The sequence below is a fragment of the Salminus brasiliensis genome, chromosome 24 (assembly GCF_030463535.1).
Source record: "Salminus brasiliensis chromosome 24, fSalBra1.hap2, whole genome shotgun sequence".
NCBI lineage: Eukaryota > Metazoa > Chordata > Actinopteri > Characiformes > Bryconidae > Salminus > Salminus brasiliensis.
The window spans coordinates 3646356-3670339 of NC_132901.1; the positions used below are offsets into that span (position 1 = coordinate 3646356).

Consider the following 23984-nt stretch of genomic DNA (forward strand, 5'->3'; position numbering starts at 1 on the left):
TCTCTCTCTCTTACTGACGCTCTCTGATCGCGCATGCGCAGTCCCCATCTCTCGCCCCACATCACCGATTGCTCCGGTAAACGGAAGGGCAGAGAGAGCGCGAGCATCTCGGTATAAACCACACACACACACGCACACACACACACACATACACACACATTCACACGTGCACACACCCACACAGAACGCACATACACACACACACTCACACCGCACGGACACACACGTGCCATCCCCGTGGAGCGTCCGGCGCGCGGGACGGATGGAGGGATAGGGTGAGGATGGAGCGATGAAGAGCAGGATGAAGTGCGTTTTGTTGGCGCTGTGGCTCGCGCTCGCAGCCGCCGATGCAACTACAGAAGGTGAGAGAGGCGCCCGCGCGCGTTAGGAGCTGATGTGTGAGACTGTTAATGTAAGTGTCCCGTCATTGCGCGTGCGTTCTTTAATAAGCTGTGGTGTGACTGAGTGTGTGTGTGTGTGTGAGTGTGTGTGTAGAGGTGTGGGGGTGGGTGCTGGCGGTGCAGCGGTTAGTAGAAGGGGTGTGATTAGTCATAGCCCTCATATGGTGGTGCTGTTTTGAGAGAGGTGTGTGTGTGTGTGTGTGTGTGTGTGTTGGGGGGTGGGGGCAGTATGCGAATCCACTAGCAGGGAATTAGAGTTGCTCAGGTGTGTAAACTGCATGTCATACACTGAGGTTCTAGATAAGTCTGAAGGATCTAGATCTTCATTAGTGGTGGAGAACCAGACACTACCTACTCTAGATGTCCAAATGTTTGTGGACACCCCTTCTAATGAATGCATTCAGCTACTTAACGTCCTAGAATAGGACTCTCTGGAGCAGTCTAACGCCAGGCGTGGGCTAGTAGAGGGCATAGAGCTGTGGAGCAGTGGGAGAACTGTGGATCTCTGGAATGATGGATGGTGGGGGAGCCCCATCCAGCACTTTTGAGATGAGTTCAGCTCTTGTTGCTGAAAGCTCCTCCAGAATCTAGCAGAAAGCCTTCCTTCTTCTCTGGACAGTGGAGACAGTTCCTTCAACAAAAGCAGGTGGTTTTAATTCCCTTGATTTCCCAATAAACTTTGAATGAATGAGCAGGTGTCCAAATACTTTAGTCCATTAAGATCTACTGAAACTGCTTAGTGCAGCAACCCGAAATGCACTGCCAGAGCGGACTAGCTCAGGGATCCACATGACTACCAGATCAACGGAGCATGTTGTGGTCATGGAAGGTCTGTGTGTGTGTGTGAGTGTGTGAGTGTGTGTGTGAGGGGGGAGAAAGTCAACAGTCAAGAGCTTTTTCTTAGCAGCTGTGCACTGAGAGGAGTGGAGCACTTTGCATTCATTTAATCCCCGAATGGAAGCGCTGGAGCCCGTGATCATTCATCCTCCCGTCAACACAGAAATACTGCGAGCTGGAGGACACACACACACACACACACAGTCTCAGGATGTGGGGGTCATAGATTTACTGTACATAGATTTCCCCATCCATCTTCCTTCTGGCCAAAGCTACGGTGAGTCAATGCCAAAGTTAAGCCATTCTTTAGTCTGCAGGACATCAGGATCAGACTATTTCAGGAGTTCGGGACTGTGAGGTACAAGGAGGAGACTAGACCAAGACAACTGTTGCCCGGGTTTATGGGAGCTAAACCTCCCTGTAGTTCAGCCAAAGGCATGTGGGAGACTCCAAGGTCAACTGGCTGAAGGTTCGACGGAAGGCTCGACGGAAGACGCTCGGGGGGTCGGGCTTGGGGCGTTCACGCCTGGCTTTTCATGCAGACAAGTGAAATCCGAGGGTGATCCGATCCCCAAAGCACCAGGCCCAACAAAGAGGTGTAGATACTGTACACTGAACACAGACAAGAAACATGTGAGGGCAATGACGAGGGGGCGTGGCTATGAACTGCAATCCGGCGAGGGGCTTGACCAGGGTGGACAAATCCACAAATCCAGAGGATTAGAGGGCCTGAGACGCGTTTCCCCTCATTCACTGATTTATTGAGTGATCAGGACTTATGGTGGTTGCTATGGTTTCTTAAGTGGTTGTTAGGAGGTAAGGTGTTCCTGTGTCATCTGAGGCAATCACGAAGGTCCTGGCGTAGGTGCTTGCTATGGTATCTCTAGTGGTTGCTAGACATGTGAGTTCTTTCAGGGGGAGTTGCGCATAGCGGAGTTATTGTTGCTAGTTGTTGCTAGTTGGTTGCTATGGTGTCTTAAGTGGTTGCTAGACAGTTTGAAACAGTTGACATAAGAATTCCAGGTGGTTGCGCTAGTGTTTCAGGTGTTTGCTATCTTAAGGTGTTGCTGTGTCACCTGAGACAGTCACTAAGGTCCCGGTTTAGGTGTTTGCTATGGTATCTCTGGTGGTTGCTAGGGGTTTTCATGTGAGTTCGTTCATTGGAGAGTTGCACGTGGCTGCTATGGCATTGCTAGGTGGTTGCAATGGTATTCCAAATAGTTACTTAGTTGTTGCTAGTTGTTGCTATGGTGTCTTAAGTGGTTGCTAGGATGTTGCTAAACAGCTGACATGTTTTTTAGGTGGTTGCTATGCTAAAGTGTTGCTATGTCGTCTGAGACAGTTGCTAAGGTGGTTGCTGCGTTATCTAAGACAGCCACTAAGGCCCTGGTTTAGTTGTTTGCCAGGGGTTGTCATGTGAGTTCTTTTTAATGGAGGAGTGGGTTGCTAGGTGGTTACTATGGTGTCTTAAGCGGTTGCTAGGATGTTGCTAAACAGTTTACATATGTATACCAGGAGGTTGCTTTAGTGTTTCAGGTGTTTTGCTATGCTGAAGAGGTCCTGGTTTAGGTGCTTCCTATGGTATCTCTGGTGGTTGCTATGGTTTTTCAAGGGGGGTTACTATAGAACAGCCTAAAGGAGGGCTCAGCATTGGACCAGGCCTATTACCCTTTAAAATATGCACCATCAGTTGCTCTGCACCTCCATCAGATTTCCAGCCTCCTGCCAACCGGATGCTTCAGCAGGAGGACGTCTTGTCTCTCTCTCACACACACACACACACACACACACCCCTCGTTTCTCGCCCCGGGCTTGATGACTCGCCTCTTTTGATTCACAAGCTTCTCTCTCTCTCTCTCTCTCTCTCTCTCTTTCTCTCTGTCTCACTCGCGCTCTCGCTCCTCCTCTCTGATTGGCTGGATAGGAACAGAAGACCAGAAGGTGGTCCAGTCCCACAGATTGGCTTCTTCTCTAGGTAGAAGAACAGTGTATCTTCTGAAGGAGATCTCTTCTTTGGTGTCTCAGGTGGTTGCTATGGTGTTGCTAAGTGGTTGCTAGGTTTTTGCTCGGTGGTTGCTAGGCAGTTGCTATGATATCCACATAGAGGCGTGCAGGACGCCTCCAGGACACAGTGAGACACGTTGGCTAGTCAATGAGGTAGCCAGTCCAGGAGGCCTCATAGCAGAAGTGTGGAGTCACAAAGGTAGCCAGTCCTGGAGGCCTAATAGCAGCAGTGTGGAGTCACTGAGGTAGCCAGTCCAGGAGGCCTCATAGCAGAAGTGTGGAGTCACTGAGGTAGCCAGTCCTGGAGGCCTAATAGCAGCAGTGTGGAGTCACTGAGGTAGCCAGTCCAGGAGGCCTCATAGCAGAAGTGTGGAGTCACTGAGGTAGCCAGTCCAGGAGGCCTCATAGCAGAAGTGTGGAGTCACAAAGGTAGCCAGTCCTGGAGGCCTAATAGCAGCAGTGTGGAGTCACTGAGGTAGCCAGTCCAGGGGGCCTCATAGCAGCAGTGTGGAGTCACAAAGGTAGCCAGTCCAGGAGGCCTCATAGCAGCAGTGTGGAGTCACTGAGGTAGCCAGTCCAGGAGGCCTCATAGCAGCAGTGTGGAGTCACTGAGGTAGCCCATACAGGAGGCATCATAGCAGCAGTGTGGAGTCACTAAGGTAGCCAGTCCAGGAAGCATCATAGCAGCAGTGTGGAGTCACTGAGGTAGGCCATACAGGAGGCCTCATAGCAGCAGTGTGGAGTCACTGAGGTAGCCCATACAGGAGGCCTCATAGCAGCAGTGTGGAGTCACTGAGGTAGCCCATACAGGAGGCATCATAGCAGCAGTGTGGAGTCACTGAGGTAGCCAGTCCAGGAGGCCTCATAGCAGCAGTGTGGAGTCACTGAGGTAGCCAGTCCAGGAGGCCTCATAGCAGCAGTGTGGAGTCACTGAGGTAGCCAGTCCAGGAGGCCTCATAGCAGCAGTGTGGAGTCACTGAGGTAGCCAGTCCAGGAGGCCTCATAGCAGCAGTGTGGAGTCACTGAGGTAGCCAGTCCAGGAGGCCTCATAGCAGAAGTGTGGAGTCACTGAGGTAGCCAGTCCAGGAGGCCTCATAGCAGCAGTGTGGAGTCACTGAGGTAGGCCATACAGGAGGCCTCATAGCAGCAGTGTGGAGTCACTGAGGTAGCCAGTCCAGGAGGCCTCATAGCAGCAGTGTGGAGTCACAAAGGTAGCCAGTCCTGGAGGCCTAATAGCAGCAGTGTGGAGTCACTGAGGTAGCCAGTCCAGGAGGCCTCATAGCAGCAGTGTGGAGTCACAAAGGTAGCCAGTCCAGGAGGCCTCATAGCAGCAGTGTGGAGTCACTGAGGTAGCCAGTCCAGGAGGCCTCATAGCAGCAGTGTGGAGTCACTGAGGTAGGCCATACAGGAGGCCTCAAAGCAGCAGTGTGGAGTCACTGAGGTAGGCCATACAGGAGGCCTCATAGCAGCAGTGTGGAGTCACTAAGGTAGCCAGTCCAGGAAGCATCATAGCAGCAGGGTAGTCACTGAGGTAGCCAATCCAGGAAGCATTGTAGCAGAAGTATAGAGTCATTGAGGTAGCCAGTCCAGGAAGCTTCAGAAAAGCAGTGTAGAGTCATTGAGGTAGCCAGTCCAGGAAGCTTCAGAAAAGCAGTGTAGAGTCATTGAGGTAGCCAGTCTAGGAAGCCTCTTTGCAGCAGGTTAGCTACTGAAGTAGCCAGTCCAGAAACGCTGTGACCTCTCGTAACGTCGCAACGAGTCAGATTAGTGTTCTGCCTCCGTTTGATGCTAAGCTTTTTGTTGCTCGTACTTTATTGCAGAGATCTGAAGGCTCGAGGACAGGGAACAGAGTGTGCCTCAGCCTCTGACAGAGTTATCAGCTAGCGCAGTAAGACCTGCTGCTCGATTAGCCCAGCGCGTTTCTCTGAGAAAAACTGTGAGCGTTTATTCTGCCTCGGCCTCTTTGCGTGTACGCTAACGCTGAGCCTCGGTTCACGCTTTGCTGGTGTTGAGATCTGACTGCACTGGTGCCACACCATTACACCCTGGCCAATCAGAGAGCTGCAAATCAGAGTGTGAGTCTCCACCAGCACACGGTCTGACCACTGCCCTTTAAAATCCATTAGAGTCAGTGCAGTGAACTGCAACAAACCCCAACACACACACACACACACACACACACACACACAAACATACACACTGCTGTGAGCTCTTACTTACAGCAATCCCCAAAAAAGAGGGGAGGAGAGAGAGAGAGAGAGAGAGAGAGAGAGAGAGAGAGAGAGAGAATGAAGTGGACAGAGGGGTCAGTGGGGACTGTAAAGCTGATTAATCTGAAACCTGAAACAGAGAGCCAAGCTCTCTCTCTCTCTCTCTCTCTCTGCTCTCTTTTTCTTGCTCTCTCTCTTTTTTACTCTCTCTCTTTCTTGCTCTCTCTTTCTCTCTCTCTCTCTTTTTTACTCTTTTGCTCTCTCTTTCTTGCTCTCTCTCTTTTTTACTCTCTCTTTTGCTCTCTCTCTTTTTTTACTCTCTCTCTCTTTCTTTCTCTCTCTCTTTTTTACTCTTTTACTCTCTCTCTTTCTTTCTCTCTCTTTTTTACTCTTTTACTCTCTCTCTCTTTCTCTCTCTCTTTTTTACTCTTTTACTCTCTCTCTTTCTCTCTCTCTTTTTTACTCTTTTACTCTCTCTCTTTCTTTCTCTCTCTCTTTTTTACTCTTTTACTCTCTCTCTCTTTCTTTCTCTCTCTCTTTTTTACTCTTTTACTTTCTCTCTTTCTCTCTCTCTCTTCTTTACTCTTTTACTCTCTCTCTTTCTTTCTCTCTCTCTTTTTTACTCTTTTACTCTCTCTCTTTCTTTCTCTCTCTCTTTTTTACTCTTTTACTCTCTCTCTCTTTCTTTCTCTCTCTCTTTTTTACTCTTACTTTCTCTCTTTCTCTTCTTTACTCTTTTACTCTCTCTCTTTCTCTCTCTCTTTTTTACTCTTTTACTCTCTCTCTTTCTTTCTCTCTCTCTTTTTTACTCTTTTACTCTCTCTCTCTTTCTTTCTCTCTCTTTTTTACTCTTACTTTCTCTCTTCCTCTCTCTCTCTTCTTTACTCTTTTACTCTCTCTCTTTCTTGCTCTCTCTTTCTTGCTTTCTCTCTTTTGCTCTCTCTCTTTGATGCTCTCTCTTTTTGCTCTCTCTCTTTTTTGCTCTCTCTTTCTTGCTCTCTCTCTTTTGCTCTCTTTCTTGCTCTCTTTTTTGCTCTCTCTCTCTCTCTCTCTCTCTTATAGTGGGTCTTGTAGAGAGTGTGTGAGGATAAAGCGAGCAGCAGTGTTTCTGATCCTTTAGAAACACACTCCATTCGCCATGCAGTGTTACACACACACACACACACACACACTCAGAACACCACAGGACTCTGATCCACATTCATTTTCCATTTATAACACACACACACACACACACACTTTCACAAACTGCAACATTAATCGCTTCAGCTTTTAGTGAGGAGGGAGTCATGCTGGGATCAGTCTCCATTTATCCTGTTATAGAATAAAACTGTGTGAGAGAGTGTGTGTGTTTGTGTGTGTGTGTGTGTGTGTGTGTGTGTGCGTACAGTGCAGTGGCAATCGTTTCCGCAGACTTTTATAGCTTATATAGATGAGCTTGCGTCACCATGTAAACGATATGCTTCCGTTTTCGAGTGTCTGCCAAAGGTCTTGCTCAGAGGTGGGCAGTTACTAATCAGCCTCACTAAATTGACAAAAGTATTGGGACGCCTGCTCCTTCATAGTTCCTTCTGAAATCAAGGGGATTAAAAAAAAAAAAGAATCAATCCTGCTTCTGTTATAGTAACTGTCTCTACCCTTTCCAGGAAAGAAGGAAGGCTGTCTACTAGATTCTGGAGGAGCACTGCTGTGAGGATTTGATTGCATTCAGCGACAAGAGCAAGCGTGGGTGAGGCCAACTCCCCAAAGATGAGTCTAGTAGACAGCCTTCCTTCAGCAGGATCCACTATTTTTTTTTAATACCCTTGATTTCAGAAGAAGCAATGAAGGAGCAGGCGTCCCAATACTTTTGTCTATTTAGAGTACTTTGCTGCTGCAGTTTTACAGTTGAGTTCAACTGAAATGTTAATGCTGCCAGTTGAAATGTTTATGGTGGAGCTTGTCGGAGGGCAGGCGGTGCACTTAAAGGTGTAGCTCCGCTGCTTCCGGAGGGCCAGTTGGCTCAACTCCCGCTTGCTCTGTAGTTCTGTACAAATGGGTTCAGGCCATTTGCTTTATTTTGCCCGTTGGTCTCTGCCTCCCTCGCTCGGATCTGGCTGAACTGTCGGCTTCTTGTGGATGATTTGTTTTGAGAAGCCACAGTAACTTCTGAGTGTGATCTGCTGTGTATGATGATGTCATATGTGTGTGTGTGTGTGTGTGTGTGTGTAAGCGTGTGTGTTTGTGTCGTCCCGCTGGCATTCTTGTCCGAGGTGATCATGTCACAGTGATCTTTGCGTCAGCCCGAAAGCTCGGAGGAGCCCGGACCAGCTGTCGCTCCATGACTCTGTGCTCCTCTAGCCCTCCTGGGAGCGTGGCTCGGTCACTGGCCAATCAGAGGCTGCCGTACTCCGACTCCTCGTCCAATCAAATATTCATGGATTCAGTGGAATAATTCCACGCGGTGGCTCAGGCGGCTCAGCTTTTTTTGTGGAAACTCAACTGATGAGTTTGGCAAGGGGACGTCACCCACACAGCACAGGCTCCCAGCATGCCCTTAGTTCTAATACAACTTACATCACAACCACAATTAATTCATTATAAAGATTCTTTCCAGCATTGAGTTCTAAAAATAATAATAAATTCCAGATGGACTTATAATAAAGTTACTTTTCTGAATGAATTATTGCAGTAATAATATTCTGTTCTGTATTATACATTTATAGAAGTTCTAATACAAGTAAAACACATTTCTAAAAGAAATTCTATTAAAATTATTTTCCAATCAAATTGTTCTAATCAAATGAATATCTTGGAGAGAACGATTACAAATAAATACCTAATAAATTAATATCAAGAAAGAATTTATAATGAAGCTAATATCCAAAATAAAGCTATATATATAGATCCAGAACAGAATGAATTGATAGTGAAGCTATTATGCAAAGTGAAATTCTAATTAAACACATATACATTTACAATAAATTTACTAATTTTCTAATGAAGATACTTTTTACAGAAAGATCTAATAAAACTGATATCCAGAACTAATTTAAAATTAAGTTATTATACAGATTAAAGTTCTAATAAAACTGATATCCAGAATTTATTTACAATGAAGTTATTATACAGATTAAAGTTCTAATAAAACTGATATCCAGAATTTATTTACAATGAAGTTATTATACAGATTAAAGTTCTAATAAAACTGATATCCAGAACTAATTTAAAATTAAGTTATTATACAGATTAAAGTTCTAATAAAACTGATATCCAGAACTAATTTAAAATTAAGTTATTATACAGATTAAAGTTCTAATAAAACTGATATCCAGAACTAATTTAAAATTAAGTTATTATACAGATTAAAGTTCTAATAAAACTGATATCCAGAATTTATTTACAATGATGTTATTATACAGATTAAAGTTCTAATAAAACTGATATCCAGAATTTATTTACAATGAAGTTATCATACAGATTGAAGTTCTAATAAAACTGATATCCAGAACTAATTTAAAATTAAGTTATTATACAGATTAAAGTTCTAATAAAACTGATATCCAGAATTTATTTACAATGAAGTTATTATACAGATTGAAGATCTAATAAAACTGATGTCCAGAATTTATTTACAATGAAGTTATTATACAGATTGAAGTTCTAATAAAACTGATATCCAGAATTTATTTACAATGAAGTTATTATACAGATTGAAGATCTAATAAAAAAGATATACTGAACTAATTAAAAATTAAGTTATTATACAGATTAAAGATCTAATAAAACTGATATTTAGAATTTATTTAAAATTAAGTTATTATACAGATTAAATATCTAATAAAACTGAAGTTTTAATCCAATTCAATCTAATTTGAAATGAATTATTAATAATAGTTCTAAATAAACTAAATAAGTTCCAGTAAAACTGATATTTGGTTTATATCTGAGTGATAAACTGTAATACGATTATTAAATGACTTTACTGGACTACAGTCACACTGACCGTAGGTCATTACAGTCTGACCTTTATTACTCATCACTTCTTACCAAAACAATAACAACACCGCTGCCCACCAGACGTACAGCACGTCTGAAAAAATAGCATTGGATCCCCCTGGGCATTCATATCTCTCTCCCTCTCTCTCTCTCTCTCTCTCTCTCTCTCTCTCTCTCTCTCCCTGTAGCTCCAGAGGAGTTTGTGTCGTTGGCGGAGCTGGAGGACACGCTGTTGAGGAATCTGTTTAGAGGCTATCAGAAGTGGGTGAGGCCTGTGCTTCACGCTAACGACACCATCGCCGTCCGCTTCGGCCTCAAGATCTCGCAGCTGGTGGACGTGGTGAGAATCTCACAGTCACACACTCTCTCTCTCTCTCCGTCTACAACACGAGTAGAGGCCTGATTCAGGGACCACTTACAGTCATCACTGTGAACACACACTGATGATATTAGTGCATTAACACACACGTACGTACGCTGAGACCTAGACGAGCGAGAGCCACCTATCACACTGTAGTGTGTGTGTAAATAAAGTGAGATATAAAGATACAGTGCAGATGGGTGGGTTAACTGTAACAGACTGAGGGTCTGGTAAATTGACACAAATACAAGTCAGTGTAAACACAGTTAGTTTTAATATATTTACATCTGTAGTGTGTTTATGATGTATAAAATGTAAAACACTGGCATGGAAAAACTTCCGAAATGAAGAATAATTAATAATAATTTAACAAAATAAAAATAAATAAATAATGATTAATTCAAGATTCAGGTTTCAAAGTCAAAATGAGGAGAAAATGTATCAAAAGTGAAAAAAGAATTGATTTTTTTTTTAGATACTTAAATCACCTAAAAAATAAGATACTGCTTTACAATTTAGAAATATGTTACAAATTAACAATATGCAGAAAAGTTATTATTATAATTATAAACTTTATATAATTGACTAAAATATTATTTTATTGAACAATATGGAGAAATATAATAAGAAAGTTAAAGAGAGAAAATATTGTAATAATTGTAATAATTTCAATATTTTGTAAATATTTGGAGATTTATAGAAGTTCTAATACAAGTAAAATACATTTCTAAAAGAAATTCTATTTAAATTATTTTCCAATCAAATTGTTCTAATCAAATGAATATCTTGGAGAGAACTATTACAAATAAATATCTAATAAATTAATATCAAGAATGAATTTATAATGAAGTTAATATCCAAAATAAAGCTATATATATATATATATATATATATATATATATATATATATATATATATATATATATATAAATATATATATGGCATTATTTATATATAAATCTATATTTATAGATATTCATGTATATATATATAATATTAATCTATATATATAATCTACATTATAACATATATAACATATATATAACATGAATATCCAGAACATGAATTGACAATGATTGTAATTATAAACATTATATAATTGTTGACTAAAATATTATTTAATGAAACAATTTGAAGAAATATATTTAAAAAGTTCAAGTATATTGTAATAATTGTAATAATGTCCATATTTTGTAAATATTTGGAGACAATAGGTTTGAGTTTTTCAAAATGTAGGAGAAAGTCAAAATAAAGTGAAAAAATATAAAAACAGTAAAAAAGAAAGTAAGTGATTAGAGATACATTTTAATTGTGATAAATTACAATTATTATTTTCAGAAACCAATTAATATTGTCTAAATATTGCCCGTCCAAAAGTTTGTGGACAGCCCTTCTACAGAATGTGTTCAGCTACTTTAAGGTGCGTCCAATGCTGACACAGACACACACAGCTTGTCTAGTCCCTGTAGAGAAGTACTGCCAATAGAATAGGACTCTCTGGATCAGATGAACATGAAGCTATTGGCACCATGCTGCCTAACGCCAGATGTGGGCTAGAGGGGTATAAACAAACACAAACACACACAGCGAGCATGTGTCTCACACACATCGCCATGACGACCATTCAGCCAGCACCTTGCTCGCTCCTGATCCTGTGCTTGTACTGATTTGTGTGCGCGCATTTGTGTGTAGATATATATGTGTGTTTGTTACCATGGACGTGCCTCTTAAAATGCATCCCCGCCCAAAACACACACACACACACGCACATCCACATGCTCTTAGGTTAGATGGAATCCTTCCACTTGTCTGTAGACCATCATCATCCACAAAGGCCATCGCTTCTGTCACAGCTGACTCATCAGTGTCCCCCCACAAATGCCTTTTTTCCATAGTAACTGTTGCTATGGTTGGACAAGAATATGGTCAAAACAATCCTGCCCAACCCAATGAGACGTTGTGTCTGTTATCTACTGTGTAATTAGTGTGTGTGAAGGTCCACCCTGTCATATGGAAGCTCTGGGTTCCTGGCGGCAGCATCTCCAGGTTATCCCCTGTGTTCTTCAAGTTTCTACCTAGAAGGTGCACCGTGCCTCACAACCTTCATGAAGGAATCAGAGGAAGGAAACCTCACCAGTGACCTCTTTACAAGACCTAACGTGTGAAGAGTGCTACAGAACATCTGGAGAAGCATTTCATGAAAAGAACACCTTGCCAACTGTGAAGTATGGGGGTGGGGGTCTACCATGCTTTGGGGTTGTGTTGCTGCCTGTGGCATGGGCAACACTGGGTGGACTACATAAGCTGATGAGGCCAGTGGCCAGCACAGTAGCAATGCTGATGGCACGATAGCAATGTCACCACCACTACGGTAGCGATGCTGGGCGAGGCCGGTAGCCGGCAGTAATGCTCGGCTAGGCTGGAGGTCGTTGCGGTACTCTTGCAGTGGTGATGCTGGGTGAGGCCGATGGTCGATGTGGTAGCGATGCTGGGCGAGACCGGTGGCCAGCACGGTAGCAGACCTTGCTAGTACTAGTGATGTCACTAGCATGGTAGCAATGCTTAGCTAATCGCATGCCAAAGCCATCACACACTCGCGACTCGCGAACTTGCCGCGCTACAGGCGAGTGTGATGTATGCAGGCAGATGAATTACGGCTTCAGTAAATTAGCTAGCTTTAGCGATATTAACCTTAGCTACATTAGCCCTGTAGTTGTAGCGCAGGACTAAAGTGTGTGCACTTCCCCAACCATGTGGCCCTGCAGTGGAAAAGAGGCCATAGTGCGTTAGCATAGCATTAGGCTATGTGGCTCTCTGTGGGGTGTTTGCTGCTGTTTGATGCCGAAGGTGTTTTAAACCCACGCTAATGTCTCTAATTGCGGCTGTTGGCTTAAGCGTGGTTGGACACTCTTACACTGAGCTGCGGTCGACCACAAATGCTGGAAAAGCGGATTGGGGGGGGGGGGGGGTGGCGCTGCCGTCATTGCTGGTGGTGACGGAAGTTTCCATAGCTGCTCTGTTTGCTGTCGTCCATCTACCGTAATAGTGGACAGGCAGCATTACAGTAATGCAGTGTAAAATGATGCTGTGGGTAGTGTCTGAGCATACACACACACACACACACACACACACACACATTACTGTGGTTTCACACTAAACACACTTTACTAAGGTCACTGTAACACACACACACTTGGGCCATGTGAGCAGGAAGCTCTTAAGAGGGGTTAACTGCTCCACTGCACACTGACAGAAATAGAGACAGGGCGAGAGAGAGAGAGAGAGAGAGATAACAAGAGGAGGATAAAGAGAGCGAGAGACTTAGAGACAGAACAGAGGGAGAGAGAGAGAGAGAGCGATGTTAATAGGAAGCTGAATAACTGAAAACACTGGGAATTGTACTCAGTAAAAGGGGATTAACAAGCGAGAAAGAGAGAGAGAGAGTGTGGGGGGGTGGCTAGAGGCAGAGATAGATACGAAGAGGGAGGAGAATCCAAGAATAAAGAGAGAGAGAGAGAGGGAGAGAGAGACATAGGGGGAGAGAAGTGAAGTGTGTAATGGGTTTTGGAGGTGTGGTAAGTGCATTAGCCATGAAATACTGAAGTTCACAAGGGCCAAGATGAATGGGATGGTATAGTCACAGTGTGACTATATAGAGAAGGGAACTTCACACACACACACACACACACACACATATTATTTTACAGTGTCAGGACATGAGGTCATGCATACATGTGTCCCATATGTAGGCCTAGAAGAGCAGAATTTGTGGTTTACGTTGTTTATGCATTTACTGGAAGTCGTCCAGGCCCTTAAAGGAGCTGTATGCGATTTCGGTCCGATACACTGCGAATGTTAGTCACGGTTCGCTGCCCTCTGGTCTGTTCATGCACTGGGGAAAGTCCGGTGGCTTGGTAAAATAGGAAATTTCAGCCAATCAGGAGTTGGCACCATGACGTTGCTCTATCTCTCTCTCCCCACTCTTGTATTATGTTTGTGTTTTCTTTGTACAACAGGCCCAGATTTTTTTGGGGGGCGGAGCCTAAGAATGTGACCTGAAGAAAGGGGTGTGTTTGTTGAGTTCAGATGTCAACAGTCGTTCTCCAGAATCGTATACGGCCCCTTTAAGCAGCAAAACATTCCAACACCGTGACACTACCACCACCATGCTTAACTGTTGGTTTTCTTAACTGTTGGCTTTCGTAAAGATCCACTTTCGGCTGATCGGTCCACAGGACGTTGTTCCAGAGGGTGAGGAGGTCATCATTTTCGAGCAGAAGTGAGCGAAGGCCTCTTTCGTTGCCACTTTGCTCCATATGTTGATGGTCTGCAGTTCCCTGAGCATTTCCCTTCAGAAAGTGGTGGTTGTCTTCTAGAAGAAAATCTCGCCTGGAAGCGAAGCAATTTTCGTTCACAAGCTGGGAAATCCTCCGGTGGTCCCTTTCCGTCAGTTTCATCTTTTGGACACAGTTCTGAGGCGAGTTTCCTGTAGACTGTAGGGATTTCTGCCACTGCTGGTAGACCAGTATGACCATACGCTTCCATACACCTGCAGATTCAGCTACGTTCTTCGCAATATGGCCTTTTCGGCGTGTCTAGATGCAATCCCTCCTTTTTGCCAATCATTAACATCGAGACGAGACACAGAGACAACGAGACACCCACTGCACTGTACTACTGCACTATTCTCAACGTCTGAGTCCGGTCACAAATCCCCACTGTATTTATAGCCCCCTCATTCTTGTGCCACACCATCTGCATGAGGCCTGAAGTTACTACCACCTTGAACACGCAAGGTGACTCATTTTTTAATTCATTTTTACATGCAGTATAGTAAACACACACGCACGCGGCAACACATTAAATCTGAGGATCGGATAGGATGGTTTATGGGCTGAAGCAGGGAGCACCCATTTGTGTCTGTGTGTATGATTTAAGAGTCAAGGAGACACAACACAGAGTAACCCGAGCTGGAAAAGATGTGAGCTCAGCATCTAGGCCTCTCACAGAGAGCAGGGCTGCTATAGGTACATGTTCACTGTGGTGGTCCTCTAATCGACCCCTGTGAGTATAGACAGAGCCACTGTGTCCACCGATGCCTGTTCTTCATCCAGAGTGATGGAATATTTTAATGCAGTTATACTGACTGGGTCGATTGATTTGGATGCAGTTCTTCTTTAATGTATCCATCCGACCTTCTCTTCAGGGCCAGTTCCATATTGCTCGGCTTGCTTGTGTATTGATTGTTGATGATGGTGGAGATTCTACAGTCAGGACTGTCCAATACTGCCAAACACGCTGTCGTGCCATATTTTTCCATATCATTTGAAAAATCATGGGATGGATTGTGGACCAGGCCAGAGGGACCAGAGCCTGGGGGCTTCTACATGCCATGGGTCTCATGAGTCTAATCTAAAGGTCACGTCTAGGTAAAGTGAAGCATATTTTAGGACCACCCATTCCTGACTCAGCCTCACCAACTCCTGGTCTTGTTCTTGACTCAGCTTTGTCTACTCCTAGTCTTACTCTTGACTCAGCTTTGTCTACCCCTAGTCTTACTCTTGATCCAGCTTTGTCTACTCCTAGTCTTACTCTTGACTCAGCTTTGTCTACTCCTAGTCTTACTCTTGACTCAGCTTTGTCTACCCCTAGTCTTACTCTTGACTCAGCTTTGTCTACTCCTAGTCTTACTCTTGATCCAGCTTTGTCTACCTCTAGTCTTACTCTTGACTCAGTTTTGTCTACTCCTAGTCTTACTCTTGATCCAGCTTTGTCTACCTCTAGTCTTACTCTTGACTCAGTTTTGTCTACTCCTAGTCTTACCCTTGATCCAGCTTTGTCTACCCCTAGTCTTACTCTTGATCCAGCTTGATCTATCCCTAGTTCTACTTTTGATCCAGCTTTGTCTACCCCTAGTCTTATTCTTGACTCAGTTTTGTCTACTCCTAGTCTTACTCTTGACTCAGCTTTGTCTACCCCTCGTCTTACCCTTGATCCAGCTTTGTCTACCCCTAGTCTTACTCTTGACTCAGCTTGATCTACCCCTAGTTCTACTTTTGATCCAGCTTTGTCTACTCCTAGTCTTACTCTTGACTCAGCTTTGTCTACTCCTAGTCTTACTCTTGACTCAGCTTTGTCTACTCTTAGTCTTACTCTTGATCCAGCTTTGTCTACCCCTAGTCTTACTCTTGACTCAGCTTTGTCTACCTCTAGTCTTACTCTTGACTCAGCTTTATCTACCCCTAGTCTTACTCTTGACTCAGCTTTGTCTACCTCTAGTCTTACTCTTGATCCAGCTTTGTCTACCTCTAGTCTTACTCTTGACTCAGTTTTGTCTACTCCTAGTCTTACCCTTGATCCAGCTTTGTCTACTCCTAGTCCTACTCTTGACTCAGCTTTGTCTACTCCTAGTCTTACTCTTGACTCAGCTTTGTCTACCCCTAGTCTTACTCTTGACTCAGTTTTGTCTACCTCTAGTCTTACTCTTGACTCAGCTTTGTCTACCTCTAGTCTTACTCTTGACTCAGCTTTGTCTACCCCTAGTCTTACCCTTGATCCAGCTTTGTCTACTCCTAGTCCTACTCTTGACTCAGCTTTGTCTACCCCTAGTCTTACCCTTGATCCAGCTTTGTCTACTCCTAGTCCTACTCTTGACTCAGCTTTGTCTACCTCTAGTCTTACTCTTGACTCAGCTTTGTCTACCCCTAGTCTTACCCTTGATCCAGCTTTGTCTACTCCTAGTCCTACTCTTGACTCAGCTTTGTCTACCTCTAGTCTTACTCTTGACTCAGCTTTGTCTACCCCTAGTCTTACCCTTGATCCAGCTTTGTCTACTCCTAGTCCTACTCTTGACTCAGCTTTGTCTACTCCTAGTCTTACTCTTGACTCAGCTTTGTCTACCCCTAGTCTTACTCTTGACTCAGCTTTGTCTACTCCTAGTCTTACTCTTGATCCAGCTTTGTCTACCTCTAGTCTTACTCTTGACTCAGTTTTGTCTACTCCTAGTCTTACTCTTGATCCAGCTTTGTCTACCTCTAGTCTTACTCTTGACTCAGTTTTGTCTACTCCTAGTCTTACCCTTGATCCAGCTTTGTCTACCCCTAGTCTTACTCTTGATCCAGCTTGATCTATCCCTAGTTCTACTTTTGATCCAGCTTTGTCTACCCCTAGTCTTATTCTTGACTCAGTTTTGTCTACTCCTAGTCTTACTCTTGACTCAGCTTTGTCTACCCCTCGTCTTACCCTTGATCCAGCTTTGTCTACCCCTAGTCTTACTCTTGACTCAGCTTGATCTACCCCTAGTTCTACTTTTGATCCAGCTTTGTCTACTCCTAGTCTTACTCTTGACTCAGCTTTGTCTACTCCTAGTCTTACTCTTGACTCAGCTTTGTCTACTCTTAGTCTTACTCTTGATCCAGCTTTGTCTACCCCTAGTCTTACTCTTGACTCAGCTTTGTCTACCTCTAGTCTTACTCTTGACTCAGCTTTATCTACCCCTAGTCTTACTCTTGACTCAGCTTTGTCTACCTCTAGTCTTACTCTTGATCCAGCTTTGTCTACCTCTAGTCTTACTCTTGACTCAGTTTTGTCTACTCCTAGTCTTACCCTTGATCCAGCTTTGTCTACCCCTAGTCTTACTCTTGATCCAGCTTGATCTACCCCTAGTTCTACTTTTGATCCAGCTTTGTCTACCTCTAGTCTTACTCTTGACTCAGCTTTATCTACCCCTAGTCTTACTCTTGACTCAGCTTTGTCTACCCCTAGTCTTATTCTTGACTCAGTTTTGTCTACTCCTAGTCTTACTCTTGACTCAGCTTTGTCTACCCCTCGTCTTACCCTTGATCCAGCTTTGTCTACCCCTAGTCTTACTCTTGACTCAGCTTGATCTACCCCTAGTTCTACTTTTGATCCAGCTTTGTCTACCTCTAGTCTTACTCTTGACTCAGCTTTGTCTACTCCTAGGTAGGCCTTGGTTGTGACTCAGCATCACCAACTCCTAGTCTCGCTCTTGATGGTTTGTTCGCCTCCTCTTGTTCTCTGTGTTTACCAGGTCTCGCCCACTCTTAGTCTTGGTCTTGGCTTGGTAAACCGAATCTCCTGTCCCCCTCTCTCCCTCTCTTTCTTGTTGAGTCTGCAATAAGTCTGTTCTAAATTCATACAAGGTCCCTGCCTCTTACAAATGGAGCATAAATGTTTCATCATCCCATTATGAAATATTGATCGGAGTGCAGGAAGGTCTGGTTGGTTATGGTCATCGTCTATCGAGCAGGCCATCAACGGGGACAGCAGGGCTTGGACAGAGCAATAAATACATACTACTAACAAATAACCAGGCGAAGGCACACCTGAGCCAAGCACTTTTCATGGGAAAATCCGCAGAGTAAAGCCCCTGGGAACCTAAATCTGACTAGAACATCTCTCTAATGAAGTAAATCTGGCTCCTCAGGGGCCCCAATGTAAATTTTCAATGTACCATGTGGAATGGACGGCCCTAAAAGTGGGTCAGGTGTACGTCTGCATACCCCTGACCAATCACAAGGCTAACATGGCTCCAAGCTCTCTTCGAGTCTGAGCAACCTGCCAAGTTAAAGCTCGAGGCATGACCAGGGGAGCCCCATCGTCCTTCACGTCCAACGCCCGTCAGTTGCTGAGTGCCGGGACGGACCATAGCCGGGGAGATCCGGAAGAGACGACGGGACATTGGACGGGTGGGGCGACTCGGTTCCAGATATCAGAACCTCAGTAAACCCTAAAGATCTGTGACATCACAACCAAAGCTAAATAACGCAACTTCTCCGCCTCACGATTGTGTGCGTTGCCATGGTAGCGTAAAGCAAATTTGTTGCCCAGTGATGAAGGGCTGTCAGTCACACACATTCATTAGAATATTAATGCCACGCCCATACCCCAGTTCTCAGAGAGGTGTGAGGAGTGTATTGTGGGGGACTTTTTTCTCAACACGCGTTTCCTTTTTAAAGCTCTTTGATTGGCGACTGGCGCCCTCTGGTGGCCACTGCCTGAACCTCTGTGAATGAGCCTAATCTAGCTGATGTGTCTCCTTCTGACTGTCTGGCTTCCCGCTAATTTATTCAGAGACGCAAATAAATGAATAAAGCGGAGCGCGCTGCTCGTCCCCAAGCGTCCCTAAAGGAAGTGGGAGGACAAGCGGAAGATCAAAGCTTGTGGAGCTTTTATAGCAGCGGCAGGTCAAAGACCGCAGCTTTGGCAGCAGTAGTGTACTGTTAGCGCCGGCCTTTTGGTTCTCGGGACGACTCTGATCTCATTCCTAATCGTCCTTATTAGTCAGATGTAAGAGGCCGAGCTGAGTGATAGCACAGCAACATTACCGTCCTTAATGAACAGCTTTTCATTTCAGCCAGGTTTTCATCTCTAATTTGTATCATTATGCTTTTAATCTCTCTCTCTCTCTCTCTCTCTCTTTCTCTCTCTTTCTCTCTCTCTCTCTCTCTCTCTCTCTTGCTCTAGGATGAAAAGAACCAGCTGATGACTACTAATGTGTGGCTCTGGCAGGTAAAGGTTCTGATGATTGTCTGTATGATTGTATGATATAATTCATTGCTGTTAATTACAGATGTATTACGTACAGACGGGGAGCCTTTACAGGTGTTTAGAACCCGGAAAAACAAACAAACAAATAAATGAAAGAAAGCAAAAGTTCCCAATTTATTTATTTTCTCTTCCTCTTCCTTATTCCCTCGCTCTCTTTCTCCCCTTTTCTTTATCTCTCTCTTTCTCCCACTTTCTCTCTCTCTTCCTTATTCCCTTGCCCTCCCTTTCTCCCTTTTCTTTATCCCTCTCTTCCCCTTTCCATCTCTCTCTCTCTCTTTCTCTCTAACCCTTTCCATCTCTCTCTCTCTCTCTCTTTCTCTCTAACCCTTTCCATCTCTCTCTCTCTATCTCTCTCTCTCTCTAACCCATTTCCATCTCTCTCTCTCTCTATCTCTCTCTCTCTGTATCTCTCTCTCTTTCCTTTTCCATCTCTCTCTCCCACTTTCTCTCTCTCTCTTCCCCTCTCTCTCGCTCTCTCTCATTCCCTTGCTCTCTTTCTCCCCTTTTCTTTATTCCTTTCTTCCCCTTTTCATTTCTCTCTCTCTCTCTCTCTCTCTCTCTCTATTCCCCTTTCCATCTCTCTCTCTAACCCTTTCCATCTCTCTCTCTCTCTCTTTTTCTCTTTCCATCTCTCTCTCTAAACCTTTCCATCTCTCTCTCTCTCTCTCTCTCTCTCTCTCTCTCTCTCTCTCATTCCCTTGCTCTCTTTCTCCCCTTTTCTTTATCCCTTTCTTCCCCTTTCCATCTCTCTCTCCCTCTCTCTCTCTCTATTCCCCTTTCCATCTCTCTCTCTAACCCTTTCCATCTCTCTCTTCCCCTTCTCTCTCTCTCTTCCCCTTCTCTGTGTCTGCAGGAGTGGACGGACTATAAGCTGCGCTGGGACCCGGAGGACTATGGAGGAATTACATCCATCCGAGTTCCCTCAGAGAACATCTGGCTGCCCGACATCGTCCTGTATGAGAAGTAAGACCTGCAGAGGACTGCATACATGACCATGCTGACCAGCCCCTACCCCCTATCCGCCCTCCAGATAATTTGGGCACTAATGACTCTCTCCATCTCGGTCTCTCCCTCCCTCTCTCTCTCTCAGTGCCGACGGGCGATTCGAGGGTTCTCTAATGACCAAAGCCATCGTGAAGTACGACGGCACCGTCACGTGGACACCACCGGCCAGCTACAAGTCGGCCTGCACCATGGACGTGACCTTCTTCCCCTTCGACCGGCAGAACTGCTCCATGAAGTTTGGCTCGTGGACCTACGACGGCACCATGGTGGACCTGTCCCTGGTGGACCCGCACGTGGACCGCAAGGACTTTTTCGACAACGGCGAGTGGGAGATCCTGGACGCCACGGGCCGGCGGGGCAGCCGGCGAGACGGCATCTACTCCTACCCCTTCGTCACCTACTCCTTCATCCTCAAGCGCCTCCCCCTCTTCTATACGCTCTTCCTTATCATCCCCTGCCTCGGCCTGTCCTTCCTGACCGTCCTGGTCTTCTACCTGCCATCGGATGAAGGCGAGAAGCTGTCGCTGTCCACCTCCGTCCTGGTCTCGCTCACTGTCTTCCTGCTGGTCATCGAAGAGATCATTCCATCGTCTTCCAAGGTAGGGAGGGGTTGGTTCTGGATGTATGGTTCTAGGGGGAATCGTAGAACTCTATGGCACCACTTGGCATGCTAATAGCAGAACCTGGGGTCTCCATGAGCATCAGTGAGCCTTGGGCGGTTTACCGGTTGTAGTTCCTTGGACCACTGCATGCCGGAGAACACCCCACAAGACCTGTCACCCCACCTGACCCAGTCATCGTCTAGAACCTCACAGTTTGGTTCTTGTCCAAGTGTCTCAGATCCTTCTAATTGTCGTATCCTCTACCCTTAAGGTCATCCCGCTGATTGGCGAGTACCTGCTCTTCATCATGATCTTCGTCACCTTCTCCATCATCGTCACCGTCTTCGTCATCAACGTGCACCACCGCTCCTCGGCCACCTACCACCCCATGGCCCCATGGGTAAAGAGCCTGTTCCTACAGAAGCTGCCCAGGCTGCTGTGCATGCACGGCCACACCGACCGCTACAGATACCCGGACATGGAGCTGCGCAGTCCGGAACTGAAGCGCGGGATGAAGAGAGGGCAGCAGAGGAGCGCAGGTGGAGTCGGGGGCAAGGAGGACGAGAACCAGGCCTGGATGTCCATGCTGGAGAAGGCCACCAGCTCGGTGCGCTACATATCCCGGCACATCAGGAAGGAGCACTTCATCAGAGAGGTGTGTAGAATCAGTATACACAGATTTTTCAGGGTCTATTAAAGCGATAGCTCTGTAACTGTCTATATGTGTGTGTATGTGTGTGTATCTTCAGGTGGTCCAAGACTGGAAGTTTGTAGCTCAGGTGTTGGACCGGATCTTCTTGTGGGCCTTCCTTACTGTGTCTGTGCTCGGCACCATCCTCATCTTCACTCCAGCTCTGAAAATGTACCTAAGCACTGCCCCTTAAACACTCACACACACACTTCAAAAACAGAGGACAGTCCCAAATAAAGCATTCCAGACACGTTCCTTATGTACCAACTTCATTAACCCCTTCATTAACACACCTCAAAAATCCATACTACCCCCATTAGAAACCTCATTAACACACACCTCAAACAGTAACACTAACCCCATTAGAAACCTCATTAACACACACCTCAAACAGTAACACTCACCCCATTATAAACCTCATTAACACACACCTCAAACAGTAACACTAACCCAATCAGAAACCTCATTAACACACACCCCAAACAATAATACTAACCCCATTATAAACCTCATTACGACACACACCTCAAACAGTAATACTAACCCCATTATAAACCTCATTAACACACACCTCAAACATTAACACTAACACCATCAGAAACCTCATTAACACACACCTCAAACAGTAAAACTAACCTCATTAAAAACTGCATTAACACACACCTCAAACAGTAACACTAACCCCATCAGAAACCTCATTAACACACACCTCAAACAGTAACACTAACCCCATCAGAAACCTCATTAACACACACCTCAAACAGTAAAACTAACCTCATTAAAAACTGCATTAACACACACCTCAAACAGTAAAACTAACCTCATTAAAAACTGCATTAACACACACCTCAAACAGTAACACTAACCCCATCAGAAACCTCATTAACACACACCTCAAACAGTAAAACTAACCCCATAAGAAACCTCATTAACACACACCTCAAACAGTAATATTAACCCCATCAGAAACCTCATTAACACACCTCAAACAGTAACACTAACCCCATCAGAAACCTCATTAACACACACCTCAAACAGTAAAACTAACCTCATTAAAAACTGCATTAACACACACCTCAAACAGTAACACTAACCCCATTAGAAACCTTATTAACACACCTCAAACAGTAACACTAACCCCATCAGAAACCTCATTAACACACACCTCAAACAGTAAAACTAACCCCATAAGAAACCTCATTAACACACACCTCAAACAGTAATATTAACCCCATATGAAACCTCATTAACACACACCTCAAACTGTAAGACTAACCCCATTAGAAACCTCATTAACACACCTCAGGAACTCAACAAATGTAAACCCATTACATCACATCTTCTCCACCTCATTAAACCCTTCTTATTTTACACCACCTTCATCATCTACTACCACACCACATCCTCCCTCACGAACAGGCCCAATTCCTCAGATTCGGACTCAACCCAGAACAGTCCTCCTTACCAACTATCCTACAGCACTGGACCTCTTCACTGGTTCAGAAGCTCGCTCTTCCACACTCTTCCCTAGACTACAGCTGATCTCTGAGCTGAAACTATCCCTTTAATCAATGCTCTCGTCTGGACTACAGTGGACTGATGCTAGCGTAGCACTCTTCCTGTAAACCATGTGATCCACCAAGCCCATTTCAGTCGACTTCAGGAGGTTCGTTTTTGGACACAAACCTGGAAACATCTGCTCATCTCCAGACTTTTAATTCAGACAAGGCCTTGATTCAGCCCATCTGCTTCCAGCCATCCAGACAAGGCCTTGATTTGGGAACCTCATACAGTATCTTCATCTAGATGAAGAAGCGTCTTTCAGAGAAGAGCACAGAAGGTGTATTAGCTTTGACCTTGACCTGAAACAGTGTCCATATCACTACACACTAATTCAGCCGCTCAGCCATACTGTCCCCGCCTCACTGAGAGACTACAGCATGTAGGAGTCAGCAGGAGCCCCGTCCAGTATGCTAGCAATACAGCAGTGTGTTGTGTGTATTCATGTTGGTAGATGTAGAGTGGTCTTCGTAGCCGTGTTCCTCAGCCGGGTCCATTACAACGCATAGCACCAGGAAGTTCCTACAGGAGGAACCTCAACGGTGGGGTGGTTAGCCTCTGAAGAACTGTAGCATTCAGATAATGGACTATATTGCCGATATTTTCAACAGCTGGACACGTCGGCCGACTGTATGATTCCATTTGGGAATGGATGTAGTGTGTCTCTACAATTCCAATGATGTATCCGTATTAAAGTTGCCTATAATGTCAGAGATTTGGCTTTTATTCCATGTTGATGTTTGCTTTTTTTGTCCGTACTGTCCT

At 44.8% G+C, this 23984-nt stretch overlaps 1 protein-coding gene across 1 annotated transcript; it reads left to right on the plus strand.

Moving 5' to 3' along the window:
* The first annotated feature begins 77 nt into the window (after positions 1-77).
* On the plus strand, positions 78-23930 carry chrnb3a (cholinergic receptor nicotinic beta 3 subunit a). Its single transcript, XM_072670683.1, has 7 exons — positions 78-362; positions 9619-9770; positions 19278-19322; positions 20215-20324; positions 20452-20965; positions 21240-21623; positions 21718-23930. The coding sequence occupies exons 1-7, from the start codon at positions 290-292 to the stop codon at positions 21850-21852; spliced, it is 1413 nt and encodes a 470-aa protein (XP_072526784.1). The 5' UTR covers positions 78-289; the 3' UTR covers positions 21853-23930.
* The last annotated feature ends 54 nt before the right edge of the window (positions 23931-23984 follow it).